This window comes from Heliangelus exortis, chromosome 21 (genome assembly GCF_036169615.1).
Source record: "Heliangelus exortis chromosome 21, bHelExo1.hap1, whole genome shotgun sequence".
In the NCBI taxonomy this organism is placed as follows: Eukaryota; Metazoa; Chordata; class Aves; order Apodiformes; family Trochilidae; genus Heliangelus; species Heliangelus exortis.
The window spans coordinates 619,015-633,372 of record NC_092442.1 but is presented as its reverse complement, the minus strand read 5'-3'; the positions used below and the strand labels follow the sequence as shown (position 1 = coordinate 633,372).

The 14,358-nt window shown below is 58.9% G+C and overlaps 3 protein-coding genes across 5 annotated transcripts in view; 2 read left to right on the top strand and 1 right to left on the bottom strand.

Moving 5' to 3' along the window:
- The window catches only part of STX1A (syntaxin 1A), a 70,000-nt gene extending 65,363 nt beyond the window's left edge, over positions 1-4,637 (top strand). Inside the window, exons 9-10 of one of the 2 annotated variants that reach the window (XR_011730199.1) lie at positions 726-939; positions 1,382-4,637. Coding sequence is in view for 1 of the 2 variants with exons in the window: in XM_071765664.1 (XP_071621765.1) it covers positions 829-939; positions 1,382-1,459 (189 nt within the window). In the remaining variant the exon portion in view is untranslated. The remainder of the gene's footprint in view (positions 1-725; positions 940-1,381) is intronic. The other variant, XM_071765664.1, reaches the window with a different exon arrangement.
- A 1,446-nt stretch (positions 4,638-6,083) lies between these two features.
- On the bottom strand, positions 6,084-11,248 carry BUD23 (BUD23 rRNA methyltransferase and ribosome maturation factor). 2 transcript variants are annotated; one of them, XM_071765662.1, is made up of 12 exons: positions 11,108-11,248; positions 10,981-11,018; positions 10,632-10,727; positions 10,356-10,438; positions 10,124-10,220; positions 9,259-9,355; positions 8,870-8,920; positions 7,987-8,072; positions 7,685-7,730; positions 7,332-7,393; positions 6,403-6,492; positions 6,084-6,285 (listed from the first exon to the last, which is right to left on the bottom strand). In XM_071765662.1, exons 1-12 carry the CDS (start codon positions 11,153-11,155, stop codon positions 6,231-6,233), a joined length of 849 nt encoding a protein of 282 aa, XP_071621763.1. In that variant the 5' UTR covers positions 11,156-11,248; the 3' UTR covers positions 6,084-6,230. The 2 variants fall into 2 exon arrangements, with proteins under 2 accessions (XP_071621763.1, XP_071621764.1); XM_071765663.1 differs by lacking the exon at positions 10,981-11,018 and having other exon boundaries at positions 11,108-11,189.
- Positions 11,200-14,082, top strand: DNAJC30 (DnaJ heat shock protein family (Hsp40) member C30). Its single transcript, XM_071765665.1, has one exon. The coding sequence runs from the start codon at positions 11,265-11,267 to the stop codon at positions 11,901-11,903; it is 639 nt and encodes a 212-aa protein (XP_071621766.1). The 5' UTR covers positions 11,200-11,264; the 3' UTR covers positions 11,904-14,082.
- Positions 14,083-14,358: the final 276 nt, after the last annotated feature.

Here is a 14,358-nt window from a genome sequence, read left to right as displayed (position 1 = left end):
GGGAGAAGCAGCAGCTTTAGGCAGGGTGGGCAGCAGCAGGGAGTGTTGTGGGGGTCAGTGCTCACGGGGTAACACCAGAGCAGCCCTGGGCTTGTCAGGCTCATCCTCCCTGTGCTCTGCAGCCTTAGGCTGGGAAATGAGCTGGCCTGGACCTGCTGGACTCCCCCTCAGTGCCATGCAGGAGGGCACTGGGCTTCCAGCTGCCCACCCCTGCCAACCCTGTGGGTCCCAGGAACCGGCAGGCTCTGCCTCCAGCTGCTTCCCTGGGCAGTCAGGACAGGGATGAAGGAGCTGGACAGGCCAGGGAGCTCAGCCCAGGCCACATCCCCAGCCCAGCCCTGGTGCCGGGGGGCAGAGTGGGGCAGGGGACCCTGCGCAGGTCCTGCGGTGCAGCCTCACAGGGCAGCGTTTGTGTGGGTCACAGCAGTCCCTGCATGTGTGTGGTTTGTGAGCATCCCATGTGGTGCTGCTGGTGTGGCCCTTGCTCCCCCGCCGTGCCTCCGATCCCAGCAGCATGCAGCAGTGTCCTTGTGGATCCCCTCGTGGTTTTGATGTCACTTGAGATAGCAGCCAAGGTGGCCACCGGGCCGGGCCACTTGACCCTCACTCTTGCTTGCCTCCCTGCTGGGATGTGCCCGGAGGTCCCAGCATCCTCAGGCTGGAGCTCCCACCCCAGGGCACCCGCTGCCTGCAGGCAGCTGACAGTCCCTCTCTCTCCGGCACAGGGCTGCAGGGCAGGGGGACATCCACACCGCACCGGGGAGCAGCAGGGCAGGAAGGAGCTGACGCTGCGTGCACGGGCGCGTGGGCTCTGTCCCCACTCTGCAGGGTGAGATGATCGACCGCATCGAGTACAATGTCGAGCACTCGGTGGACTACGTGGAGCGCGCTGTGTCCGACACCAAAAAGGCGGTGAAGTACCAGAGCAAAGCCCGACGGGTGAGTCCATCCCTGCCTGCACTGCTGATTGCACCCCTGCCTGCCCCAGGAACCAGCATCACAGTGCAGCCTCACAGGCACCTGGCACTGTCAGGTCCTGCATGTGGCACCAGCTGTGGCAGAGCTCCCCGTGGGGAGGGAAAGGGGCAGGGTGGATCCCGTGGAGCAGACCTGCTCTGAGAGCCACAAACAAAAGGAGAGAAGGTGCCAGCTACCTGCCCCAGCCCCACACCTGATCCCGTGTCATCCTGGGGACTCTGTGGCCATCGGTTCAGGCTGAGGGGGCAGCTGGGATGCCCATCCCTGCCCTGGGGTTGCCACAGGCAGGCAGGAGCAGGGCAGATGACAGCCCCCATGACAGCTCCCGAGGCCACCCTGTCCCCAGCACTCACACTGCCCTCTCCCCTCTCTCTCTCCCGCTGCTGCTGGGCCACCCGAGCAGAAGAAGATCATGATCATAATCTGCTGCGTGATCCTCGGTATCGTCATTGCCTCCACCTTTGGTGGCATTTTCGGCTAGACTCACCCCACGGGACTGTTTGTGTGCCATGGACGGAGCCGCGCGTGCCGTGGGGCCGCAGCCGCGCTGGAGCGAACCACGCAGCCCCGGAGCCTCCCAGCAGCATTTCAGTTTCTAATGCATGGTTGTTTGTGACGCTGTGTGTGCGGTGCGTCTGTGTGGAGGGAGCGCCGGCCCCGGGGCACGGGCGGGGGGCAGGGGACGGTGATGGGCGCGAGGGGAACCCTGGCGGGGGGGACCCGAGCTCTCATCACTGATCCAGCCACCCGGGTGGCTGGTTGGGACCGGGTGGGGACAGAGGTACCCTCGGGTGCTGCTGCTCCTCCTGTGCTGGGCAGTCTGGTAGTGACGGCTGAGGATGAGGAGGAACCAGCCAAGGGTGTTAGGGGTCCCCAGGAGCACAGTGCCCAACCAACCTCCCCCTGCTCCCCCATCACCTCCAGCCAGAGCTCTCATGTCTGTCAGCTGCGTGTGCTTGCAAACACCTTTTCCTTGGGCTGCTTCTCTAATGGGCCCTTCCCCAGGGGTGCACTTGGCCAGGCCCTGCCTCCCCTTGTTGCTGCCCACCCCATGGCCATGACTGTCTGTAGGGCTCCATCCCAGCTGTGGGGTTCCCTCCTCGCTGTAGTACTCCATCCCAACTGTGGGATTCCCTCCTGGCTGTAGAGCTCCATCCCAACTGTGGGGTTCCCTCCTGGCCATAGGACTCCATTCCAACTGTGGGATTCCCTCCTGGCTGTAGGACTCTATCCCAGCTGTGGGGTTCCCTCCTGGCTGTAGGACTCCATCTCTGCCACTGCATCCTGGCTGTCCCTCCCTCACCCCAGTGCAGGTGCCAGGGGCTGGATGTGCTGCTGCTGGCATTGGGAGCCTGATGGAGCAGCATGTGTTGAGGAGACATCACAGTTGTCTCAGGGCTATCACAGTTGCTTGGGGACAAGGACAGGCTGTCCTGGGACCTGTACTGCACCCTGGTGCTGGCCTGGCAGGGCAGGAGGGCACAGGTACTTTAGGGCCAGTGTGTTTTCCTGGCCACTTGCCCTGTCCCAGTGCCTCATCATTCTGTTCCCAGCTCTGACACTTGGTGGCCCTGGCTCCTGTTACCCCAGGCCTGGGCTCTGGCCGTGCAGCCCCTGGCAGAGCTTTCCTGAGAGCAGGGCTTCCAGCCTCACTTCTCCACATAGGCATCCACAACTGGGGATTGCAGGCAGGGGGGTTTCTCCTGTCATGGTCCCAGGAGCAGTCCCTTGTTGCATCCAGCATCTCCAAAGGAGGAGCAGCAGCCTTCCTTCTCCTCCATCCCACCAGCTCTGGAGCAGGACAGTGCCTGCCTGCCCCTTCCTTCTCTTTGCCACCTCTTGGCATCCACCAGCCCCTGCCATCTCTTTCTGGGACAGTGTCCCCCTGCCTGCTCATCCCCTGGGCCATCCAGTGAGGCACCTGCATTCATGGGGTGCTATGGGAGCACCTGGGTGCCCTCTGCCCTCCAACAACCCCACTACATGGATGCAGCTGCTGGGGGGGGCTGAGCCTGCTGGGAGAGGCCCTGTGTTGCCACTTTCCATTTTTCTCGGTCTGGAGGGCAGGGCTTTGCCTTCACATTCCTCTGAAAGGGTTGTCAGGGCCTGGTCCAGGCTGCCCAGGGCAGGGCTGGAGATGTGGGGATGAGGGACATGGGGTGGGGGTGGCCTGGGCAGGGATGGGGGAAGGGTTGGACCTGATGAGCTGAAAGGGCTTTTCCAACCAACACGATTCCATAGTTCAGCTGCCCTTGGAAAGTGTGTCCAACCTGGTCCCCTGCCCAGCTGAAGCCTGCCCAGGTGCAGCCATGGGAACGTCCAAGGTCAGAGCCCCCTCTTCCACATGGAGGCCACAGCAGGCAGCAACTGATGTGAGCTCTGGCACTGCAGCTGTGTGCACAAAAGGGCTGGGGGCACCGGGACCCCCCAGCAGGGACAGAGCAGCACCAGAGCTCCAGGGCAGGAGTGGGAGCGGGAGCAGGAGCAGTCAGGGATCTATCGAGGTGCAGGGAAGGGATCTGGAGGTGGCACAGCACCTGCTGCTCCTGCCCCTCCAGCTCCTGTCCCCACACTCAGCTCTGCTGAGCCAGCCCAGCGCGGGGTCCCCTCCTCCGGGAAGCAATAACGCTGCCCCAGGGCAGAGGCAAAGCAGCTGCTCTCAGGCTCTCTCTCTGCAGCCGTGCCCACTGCTCGCACAAGGTGATGGCTTTTTTTGTTGGTTTCACGTATTTGTTTCAATCCTTCCAAGCAGCAGCTTCTTTGGCACAAGCTCACATGACATCAGGGCTGTGGCCCGCCCCCATCGAGGCACAAGGCCAAGAGCAGGGATTCTGGCATTTGCTCCTGGCTGGTTGGTACCCCCATCGCCCAGACCCCCGGCAGCAGGAGCCCGCGGGGGCCGCAGCCGCTGCCGGCCCCGTGCTGGTGTCCTGCGGGCAGGGCTGGTGCCCGGCTCCGAGGCGAGGGAGGCAGAGGAGCAGATGGCACTGCTGCCCCACAGGCAGGTCACACTGTCCTCGCTGCCAGGGGAGGGTGTTCTGGTGCAATAATTACCCCTGCACTACGGGAAGCCCCGTTCAGTTTCTTTTTACCTACCTGTCGTTGCATGTACAGACCAAATCACCAACAGTGTGGTTGTGCTTTGGGGAGCCAGTGCACTTTTTTTTGTTTCCAGCCCCCCCCCTCGACCTCAGACCTCTTGTCCTTTGGGTTCCAGCACCTCTGTTCCAAGTGCCACCTGCCCTCCCAGTGCTGGGAGTGTCCATGCAGTATTCCACGAGCAGTGTGGGGCACGCACAGCTTGCACTTGAACCGGGGATTGGTTTTGGGGTTTGTTTTGTTGGTTTGTTTCTTTTTTTGTTTGTTTTTTTTTTCTTTTTTTTTTTTTTTGTTTTTGTAATTACTGTACTTGAAGGCTTTCCGAGCCCCCTGTGGAGTTGTACTGTTGCTGTACTGTGAGCTAAGTGTCCTTGTTTTCTATGTGGATCTTGACCCTGGCTTGCTCTGTCTCACTGGGCTGGATGACACTCTGTGTTGCCTCTTTTTTCCCTCACCCTGTCCCTCCCTGCTAGCCTCCCTTTCTCTCCCCAAGCTTTGGGTGCAAAACAGCTTCCCATTTTGTGGAATTTTTATGTAGAATAAACATTTGTAACTGTAAAGCTCTGCCTGGCACCTCTCTGTTTCAGGGTAAGGGAGTGATGGGGAGCAAGGGCTGGGTTGCTGACAACCCCAGCACCCTGGAAACACTTAAACACCCAGGGTGGGCCTGCTGCAAAACCAGAGCAATTGTGACAGGAATAAATTCTGCCCCTGTGGGACACACAACTGCATCCTGCCGGACTCCCTGCCTGCAGGCAGAGGTCAAGCTGGCAGGGAACTGGTTCCATTCCAACCTCAGCTGGAAGGACACACCTCACCCAGGAGAGCAGCTCCAGGGCAGGAAGACCCTCACTGGGGGACATTCACTGCAAAATAGGCCAGTAAAGGGCTGTCCTGGGGGCTTTCCAGGAGAGCAGTTGCAGAGGCAGAGCCAGCAACACCCATCTTCATCAACAACCTGGAGGAGGGAACTGTGTATCCTCAGCAAGTTCACTGAAGACACAAAGCTGGGAAGGGAGCTCACATTCTACAGGGCTGTGCATGCATCCAGCATGGCCTGGACAGGCTTGAAGAGCTGGGCAGAGAGGAACCTGATGAGGTTCAAAAAGAGCAAGTGTAGGGTCCTGCCCCTGGGGAGGAAGAACCCCAAGCAACAATACAGGTTAAGGGTGAACCTGCTGGAGAAGGATCTGGGGGTCCAGGCAGACAGTAAATTAGCCATAAGAAAGCAATGTGCCCTTGCTGCCAGGAAGCCCAAAGGAATCCATAAAGAAGTGTGGCCAGGTTGAGGGAGGTAATTTTCCCCCTCTTCTCTTCCCTGGTGAGGCCACAGCTGGAATACTGCATCCAGTTCTGGGCTTCCCAGTTCAAGAGACAGGGAACCACTGGAGAGAGTCCAGGGGAGGGCAACAAAGATGACTGGGGGACTGGAGCATCTCTCTGGTGAGGAAAGGCTGAGAGAGCTGGGACTGTTTAGTCTGGAGAGGAGAAGGATGGGGGGAGACCTTATAAATGTCTAAAGGTGATATCTAAAGGGGAGGTGCAAGGAGGATGGAGCCAGACTCTGCAGAGTAGTTCCTAGTGACAGGACAAAGGGCAATGGGCACAAGATGGAACACAGGAAGTTCCATTTAAACATAAAACTTCTTTACTATGAGGGTGACAGCACTGGCACAGGCTGCCCAGGACAGCTGTGGAGTCTCCTTCCCTGAAGATATTCAAAGTCCTGGGTAACATGCTCTAGCTGATCCTGCTTTAGTGGGAGAGTTGGTCTAGATGATCTCTAGAGGTCCCTTCCAACTCTGATAATTGTGTTATTCTGTGAGACCAGCAACATTTGGGACTCATTGCCTGTTTAGTGAGGAAGCTGGATATAATGTTCTGGCTCACCTGGAGCTCCACATGGCTCACTACACTCTCAGGAAAATAAGCAATAGCACTGCAGACACCAAGTGGCCAGAGCGCTGTCTGCCACTCCTTCACCAGAAAAAAAGAGCAGAAAGCTGTCCAGTTGGGAGCGTTTACACCTTTAAAAAGCCAAAATGACCTGTCCCAAAAAGTCCCAGTCCTGGGGTGCCCATCCATGCCATCCACAGGAGGCTTGCTGGAGGGACCAGCACACTCTGTTCCAGCCCAGCAGTCTCCAGAGCAATTCAGAAGCGAGGGCGGCGTTTCCGAGCTGTGTATTTTGTGTCTGCTCGCACTTCCCTGGGGAGAAAAGCAGAGAGCACAACCTGGGGGTCACCCTGGATGGGGCAGGGAAAGGGGCTCATGGCAGGAGTTTGAAAGGGTGGCAGAAGGGCAGAGGGGCAGAGCTGAACTCACTTGCCCTGACGTCGTCTCCGCTCCTTCTTCTCAAGGATCCAGTCCCGGCTTTTCTTCACAGACTTCCCCTTGATGTGTCTGAACCGTGTCCTGCAGAGGAAGCAGAGAGCAGCTGGAGAGGAACAGGGGAGCAGAGACAAGAGTTTTCTGCCCTGGAGGATTGCCACCCGGATCTGAGCATATCTCCTGCCTCACAGGACCAGTGAGAAACCCCCCCAGCACCTCCTGCTCCAGCCCAGGGCTCCCTCTGCCCTGTCTGACACTGCAGCAGCACTCTGGGGTCCTGGCACAACCACCTGCCCCTTGTCTGCTCTGCTCCAAACAAAGCAGAGAAAGCCTCAGGCTCCCCAGGTTGCCTGTTCTGCTGTTGTGCTCCAAGACCAGGTTCCCTCTGGACTGAAGTGAGCAGAGAACAGCAATGTAAGAGGCAGGAAAACGTGGCAACCAGGAGCTCTGGACAACCACGACGACTTTCCTCTGTTTTTTGTTCTGTCTCTCCCATTGGCTGCAGGAGAGGCTTCCCCCTGCACCACTACCATGGGAGGAGACCTGGCCAGCAGGAGAAACCCTTCAGGCCCCAGCTAAGCAGAACTAAGCAAAGAATTTGACAGCAGCAGAAAGGGAACCCCAGGCAGAGCAGCCCCAAGCTCAGAAGCACGGTGAGGCTGCCCCCTCCCCTCAGCACTGACCTACAAACAGTGCTGGGACCCAAGGCTGGAGGGAAAGGACCCCTCAAAATAAATGCTCCAGCCCCAGGACACCACAGCCAAGCTCTCCAAACCAAACTGATGTGTTCCCTGTGTCCTGAATTGCCAAGAGTCCTCCCAGTCCCTTCCCTTCAGTCCTTTCTCACATTGTGCTGTAGTCCTCAGTCAGCAAAACTCAGCCCTTGGCCCCCCACCCCCTGGAGCCTCACCCCATACACAAACCTCTCACTGGTGAACTTTGCTTGGTGGATCTCTTCTGCATCAGCACACTCAGTACCAAGGCCCTGAAAATCAAAATTGGGAAGTTTCACTCTCCTCTGGAGTAGACAGTCATGCCATCTACATTAAGGAACCCAGGGCTCTGGAAGGGGGAGGACTGGAGCAGGAACAAGCTGCTCTTCCAGAAACTGTGACAAAGAAACCAGATCTCAGGGAGAGCAGGGCTTGGTGAGACTGACAGTAAATGTGGGAATGAAGTCCCACCTGCAGGTGCAGAGCTGCCTGGCTCCCACTCTGTGACTCTCCCTCACCCACATCACCCAGCAAGGCAGCTGCTGCCTCGTGGAGCTCCTCACCTTTGGTAACACACCAGAGGCCCCAACAAAGAGACACAGGAAGAACCTGAAAGAAAAGAATAAGGAGCATGAAGCTGGGATTCAGCATTCCATTCCCAGTCCCCAAGTTGGGATTCAGCATTCCATTCCCAGTCCCTGAGCAAGACTGAGACTGTTTGCAACAGAGTCAGATCTAAGCTGTAACCTCTGGCCAGGACTGTATCATGGCAGAGAGAACAGCTTGGGAAAAAAAAAAAAGAAAAACCACCAAAAAACTCACCCAACCCTGACCCCAAACACCCACACAAAGACAAGGGACTCACTTCTTGGCTTTGGCACTGTTGGGGTAATCTACCACCATCCCCCCCGTGAAGCCAGCTCTCATGGCCTGGGCTGTGATGAGCTCCAGCTGGAAAAAGAAGCATGTGCCAAAATTATTTAGTTGTCACCCACCAGCAATGCCCAGGAGACTTTGGGCTCACCCACAGCTGTGCATGCCAAAGACAGACCACTCCTGCTCCTGATACACTCTGCATCAGGCTGCCAGTCCTTCAGGACAATCTGGACACCAGTTTGCTTCCTTTTTTTTTTTTGGTTCTCCTCAGTCCATCCTGGGTTAATTGGCCCAGCAGACTCTCTAGGAGAGGGATACTGGGGCTGGGGTTTGCAGCCCTGGAGTTACAGTGCAGTGCTGAGGACAAGAGGCTGCTCTTCAAACCCTGGCATACAGGGGAAAATCCAAGGCAGCAGATTCACAGCATGGCCTGACAATTGCTTTGATTTTAAGGCTCAGCCCAAGACAACCTGGGGAGGGACTTTTTACAAAGGTGTGTAGTGACAGGATGAGGGGGAATGGTTTCAAGATGGAAGAGGGGAGATGGAGATGAGAGATTAGGAAGAAATTGTTTGTTGTGAGGGTGCTGAGCCCCTGTCCCAGGTTTCCCAGAGAAGCTGTGGCTGCCCCATCCCTGGCAGTGTTGAAGGTTGGATGGGGCTTGGAGCGGATGAGCTTTACAGTCCCTTCCAACCCAAACCAGTCTGGGATTTTGTGGTTCTATGAATCTGAGAAGCAATACAAATAGCACAGCACATCCTCCTTATAGGGTTTTTAGGGCTCTTGAAGAGCTTTACAGGTGGCAGGAAGGACAAAGACAGACAAAGGACATTCAGAGCCCCAGCCCTGTCCCTCTTCCCCACTGCCTGTACCTGTTCTGAGTTCTCAGGGTACAGCTGCAGGACAGCTCGGGATCCTCGGGCCTACAGGAAATGAAGTCAGTCACAAACCCATCCCAGTACCCTCCAGTCACTCAGACATTAACCCCCACAGCCCCAAAAGCTCCCTGAACACTCCCCCAGGAGAGCTGCTCAGGCTGCAGAGCCAGCAAGGACAGAGCAGAGGCAGGGAGGGGGTACCAGCAGGGCTCAGAGAAGCAGGGGACACCCCACAAACCAGCATGGGGATAGGAAGGGTGCTCCCCAGGGCCCCCTGCTCCCCAGCAGCATTTACTGAAAATACCTAAAAAACAGGGAGCTAAAGTGCACCAGTGAGGAGGTGTCAGCAGGCAGAGGCCTGAGGGGGAGAGCAGGAGACTTACCAAGGCAGTGTAAAGAGTTGAGAAAAACCTCAGGAGGCGCTGGGGGGGGCTGTGTGACTTCTTGTCCGCGTTGCAGAGCCACTGCACAGCTGAGATGCTGAGGAGGGGAACAAGAGCCCTGCAGCACCCACCTCACCTCCTCTGACCTTGCTCCCAGCCCATGGGCTAGGCTTGAGGGAAACAATTCCATTTTTTCCATGTAGCTTTTTTGCCTTCTGCCCTGCAGCTGCACAAACCCCTCTGGAGATCCACAATGCCAAAGCCCGGAAAGGCTCAGTGTCTGTTCAAGCACTAAAAATCAAACCAATCCCCAAGCATCCCTTTAAGGAAGGTCATCAAATAACCCACGTGCAGAGCCATGCATTGGCCAGGCACCTTTTGCCAAGGAGCAATCCTAAACAGAGTGTTTGGATCAGCAATGGGCAGTCCCTGCTCCTTCCCAGCACCTTTCTGAGGAATCTTCTCAGCAGAAAAGTGTTCCTGCCCCTTCCCTCCCCCCCCTGCAATTCATCCCCAAACCAACCACCAAACCTCTGATCCAGGAACTGACCTTGCAGCTGAGCAGTGGTACAGATATACTTTCTGATTTCCTCCTCAGAGAAGGTCTCAACCTTCCTGACAATATCCCTGCTTTCCCTTTATTTAGTTCAATAACCTTCCCAGCTCAGCAGCACACAAAAGACAAGCAGGGCTTCAGAAACAATCACCAGTCCAGAATCTCAGCAGTTTGTCTCAGAGAGGTGGAGTCAAGTTGCATGGAGCAAAGACAGCGACTGACACAGGGGACAGGGACAGCCACACTCATCTGCTCCTGACAGCAGGCAGACCACCCAGGGCAGTTACCTGGGGCATCAAGAGAGCTCACCTGATACAGCCATCAAACATGCCAGCTCTGAAGGGAACACCCTGACCCACATCTGCGAGGAGAAGGTCTCCTTCCACCTCCCTCTCAATGGCCACGTCTGTGCAGAACACAGCTCAGCTCAGGCAAGCAGCTCCCAGCACTGAGCTTCACCTCTGAGGCAAGGTGAGGGGGGGCAGGGGGTGAGGGGGGGACAGGGTCTGAGGGGGGGACAGGGGGTGAGGGTGCTGCTCACCCAGCATGGCAGAGCTGATGTCCATACCAATCCAGTAGTGCCCCTCCTCAGAGATGTAATCCCCACTCAGCCCAGAGCCACAGCTGAAGGGAGGAAGTGGGGAAGGTGCAGAGCTCACAGAGCTGCTCTGAGGGTGACCCCAGCAGCCCACTCCCCTTCTCCAGCCCCCAGCAGAGAGAGGCCGCTGCTGGGGGCCCGGACACCCCTCGCAGCTCCCAGCCCAGGGGCAGAGCCGGCTGAAGGCCCAGAAGGTTCCGTGTCACGGCCCCCGCTCACCCCACGTCCAGGAGGAGGCAGGGTCGGTCCTCGGGCAGTCCCAGCAGCTCCACAGCGCGCTCCGACATCTGCGACTGGATCTGCACCACCCGGGAGCTGCAAGGACACGGCGAGGGGGATGGGGGAGATTTCACCCCCCGCCACCTCAGGTCGGGGGCCCCGCACCCCCCAACCCCTCCGGCACCGCACGGCGGAGTCACCTTCGCCTCAGGACGGGACCCCCAGCATAGGGCGGGGTCACCTCCCCCAGGGCCACACTGCGGGACCCTCAACCGCTGCCCCACGGGGAGGTCGCATCCCCCCCACCCCCGCCGTGTTCCCCACAACGAGACCGCCGCCCCGCCCGTACCTCTGGGTGTATTTCCGCGCCTCGGCCTCATCGTAGAACTGCAACGAGACAGAGAGGGAGCGGGTGATGCCCCGGGCATCCCGGCCCCGCACCCCCCGCCTCTCCCTCCCTCCCTCCCGGTGCTCACCAGCTCGGGGGGTCCGCGGTGCTCCGGCCTCCTCCCGCTGCCCGCCATGCCGCCGCCTGACGTCACAGCCCCGCGCCCATTGACGTCACAGCTCCGCGCCCACTGACGTCACAGCCCGGTGTCCGCAGGATGGCGGCGGGCGGGCGCTGAAGCCCCCATGGATCCCGCAGCTCTCGGCCGCCTTCGGCGCCTCCTGCCCGCCGGGCCCAGGGACCCCCGGCTCGGCCGCGCTCTGGTGGTGCCCCACGGCGAGCAGGGGGGTCCCGAGGGGGTCCCGCGGCCCCTCCGGCGGCTGTACGAGGTGCTGGGGGTGCCGGCCACGGCCACGGCGGCGCAGATCAAGACCGCGTACTACGAGCAGTCCTTCCGCTACCACCCCGACCGCAACCCCGGCAGTGCCGCCGCCGCCGCCAGCTTCGCCGCCGTCAGCGAGGCCTACCGGGTGCTGGGCAGCCCCGTCCTGCGCCGCAAGTACGACCGGGGGCTGCTGAGCCCCGAGGAGGTGAGCGGAGCCCCCCGACCCTCGGGCCGCCCGGCCGCCCCCGCTCCGCCGCCCCCCAGCGCCACCGCCACCGCCCGCCGCGGGCCCATCCCGCCGCCCTTCGACTTCGACACCTTCTACCGGGCGCACTACGGGGAGCAGCTGGAGCGGGAGCAGGAGCTGCGGGCAAGGCGGGCGCGGCTGCGGCTCCGCCGGGAGGAAGAAGCGGCCCAGGGCCGCCTCGGGCTCTTCTCCGACTTCTCGGTCGGGATCTTCTTTTTCCTGGGCTTCGCCATCCTGTACGGCCTCAAGTGACAGCGGGGCCGGGCAGCGACCGCGGCACCCCCCCCCCCAGCCCCGGGGCTGCGCCGGGATGGTGCCACCGGGGGATGTGGCAGCCGGCCGGGGGGGTGTCCCCGGCACCCGCGTGGCTGGCAGGGGCCTGATCCTCAGCCTGGGACGTTTCCCCTCTTGTCACCGTGACCTTCAGACACGGCACGTGGCCGCCAGGCACCACGCACGGGCTCTGCACCTGAGGCTGGGACTGTCACTTCTGCCAGGGTGACCTTCAGAGGTGGTGCAGGAGCAGAGAGCTCTCCCTGCAGGCTCTGTCACCTGGTCCCCTCTGTGACCTTCAGACACAAAGTGCAATGGCAGGCACAGCACGTGGCTGGGATGTGTCCTCCACAGCAGTGACCTGCAGGCTGCCCCGTGTCCCTGCCACCAGGAGTGACCTTGGCAGGGTCAGGGCTCACCGGGCTGTGCTGTGCCTGCTGTGACCTGCAGAGACACTGCCTGGCAGATAAATGTGCTTCATGGACTCTGCTGTGTGGACAGTTCTGTGTCCCCTCCAGTGACACAGCTGCTTGGCCTCGGTGGGAGCCACCTGCCTGTTCAGAGCTGCAGCAGGGATGAAATGGCTGCCAGTGGTGGCTGTGTGCTGTCTGTGTTCCTGGAGGGTGCTCGAGGTGTAGCTCCCTGGGGCTTTCTGCTCATCCAGCACCTGCCACCTTGTGCCCTCCCTCCTGTTGTTACTACATCTCTGGGGAGTTTTGGGACTGTCAGTCTCCAAGCCCCATCACTGCCCTGTCTGTCCCTGTTCAGGCTGTTCCTGGCTGTGTGGTGATGACAGGAATCTTGGTTTCAGCAGCCTGCAAGAATGAAACCTGGGCCCGTGGTGGCTTGTATCCTGGCCAGCATGCAGCTGGAGGTGCCTCCCAAAGCATTTCTGTGTTCAGAACACCCTGTCCTGTCTAGGGCTTGCCAGGAACTTCACACAAGACCATCCTGCACAGGCGTTTGTGGCTGGAGGGGGACACTTTTGAGCAGGAGTGGTGATATTTGTGTTGTATGTGTATGTAAGCATTGTTTGCACATAAGAGTATTTGCCTATTGAAGTGTTTTAAGAGCTGAAGATTGTGTCTCAGAGCTTCTGTCTCTCCTTGGGTGAGGGTTTCACCTCTGCTGTGCTGAACCACACGGAGTGAGCAAAGCTCCCTGGTGCTGAGTGTGACAAAGGCCTCATCTCTCTGACTGCACTGGGTTTGCTGGGCTTGGCTGGCAGTGGTGGGTGTGGGAGCCAAGCCCGTGTCTCTCACTGCAGCCACCCTGGGTATGTTTTCTCCCAACACAAAGATGTTAAAAGCAAATCCCTGTGTTTTTCAGCTGGAGTTCTGTGGTACTGAGCTGGGCCTGAGGCAGGAGCCTGGCAGGGAGTGCAGTGTCTGCTGGTGCAGATGCCTTGCAGGGGACCTTTCTGCCTCTTCTGGAAGGCATTGTGCCACCTGCAGGCTCCAGAAACTTCTGTGAAAATTCATCCCAGAGGCAGAGCTTTCCTGGAACCTCTCTGGTTATCAGTCCATCCCTCTGCACAGCATCACAGTCCTGAGAAGTCAGTGTGTGGAGAGCAGGAGCCTGGGGTCAGCAGCACTGGTTATGCAGGGAAAGTCTCCAGAGCTGTGGCTCTGTGTCACAGTCTGATGCTTTCCCATGCTGTAAACCAAGTGACTTGAAAGCCCAGAGGTGGCTTCCTTGGCTGAGTTTGGCAGGAAATGTCCTCTCCCAGGCTGGAAAAGGTTGGGATGTCCACAGAAGTGATGGATACCAGGCAGCACCTCTCTTGTTCCTGCTGCCATGGTTGCAGGTTCCTAAGGCAGCCCTGCCAAACACGAGGGGTTCTCTGGGCTGATCTTTCTTCAGTGTGTGTGTGGTGCTGAGCCCTGAGCCAGGCAGGGAGAGGAGCTGGTGCTGGGTCAGGGGGGGCTGAGGCTGCTGTGTCACCCAAACAGCCACGACTGCCACCCTGCTGCCTGGGCTGATCTTCTGCTCCATGTCTGGTGCTCGTGTCTGAAACTGGGGGTGAAGCACCCAGGCATAAAAACTGAGTTCCTCCCGTGTGCCTTTGGGTGGGTGGTTTGGTCAGTTCCTCTTCCTCAGGGTCTCTGTGGTGTATCTTGAACATTAAAAATTATCCATCCAGAAACTGGTGATGAAATGACTCCTCTTTCTTTTTGGTGGGCTTGGGTGATAAATATTTCCTTGTGTTTGCTGGAAAATGGAGGGCAGGGGACAGGCTGGTGTTTCAGGTTGAGGAAGAGGGTGGGGAGGGGAGGATCTGTTTCCCTGAGGCCATGTTGGGAAGGGTGAGCAGGAGTGGGTAGGAGCAGGTAGGGTGACCTTGGGGACTTCACCCCTGCCTGCTGGAGACCCATTCCACTCAGGTTCTGACCCACGGGGTTGCTGTGCACTTGAGATTTGTCCTCTGTGCTCA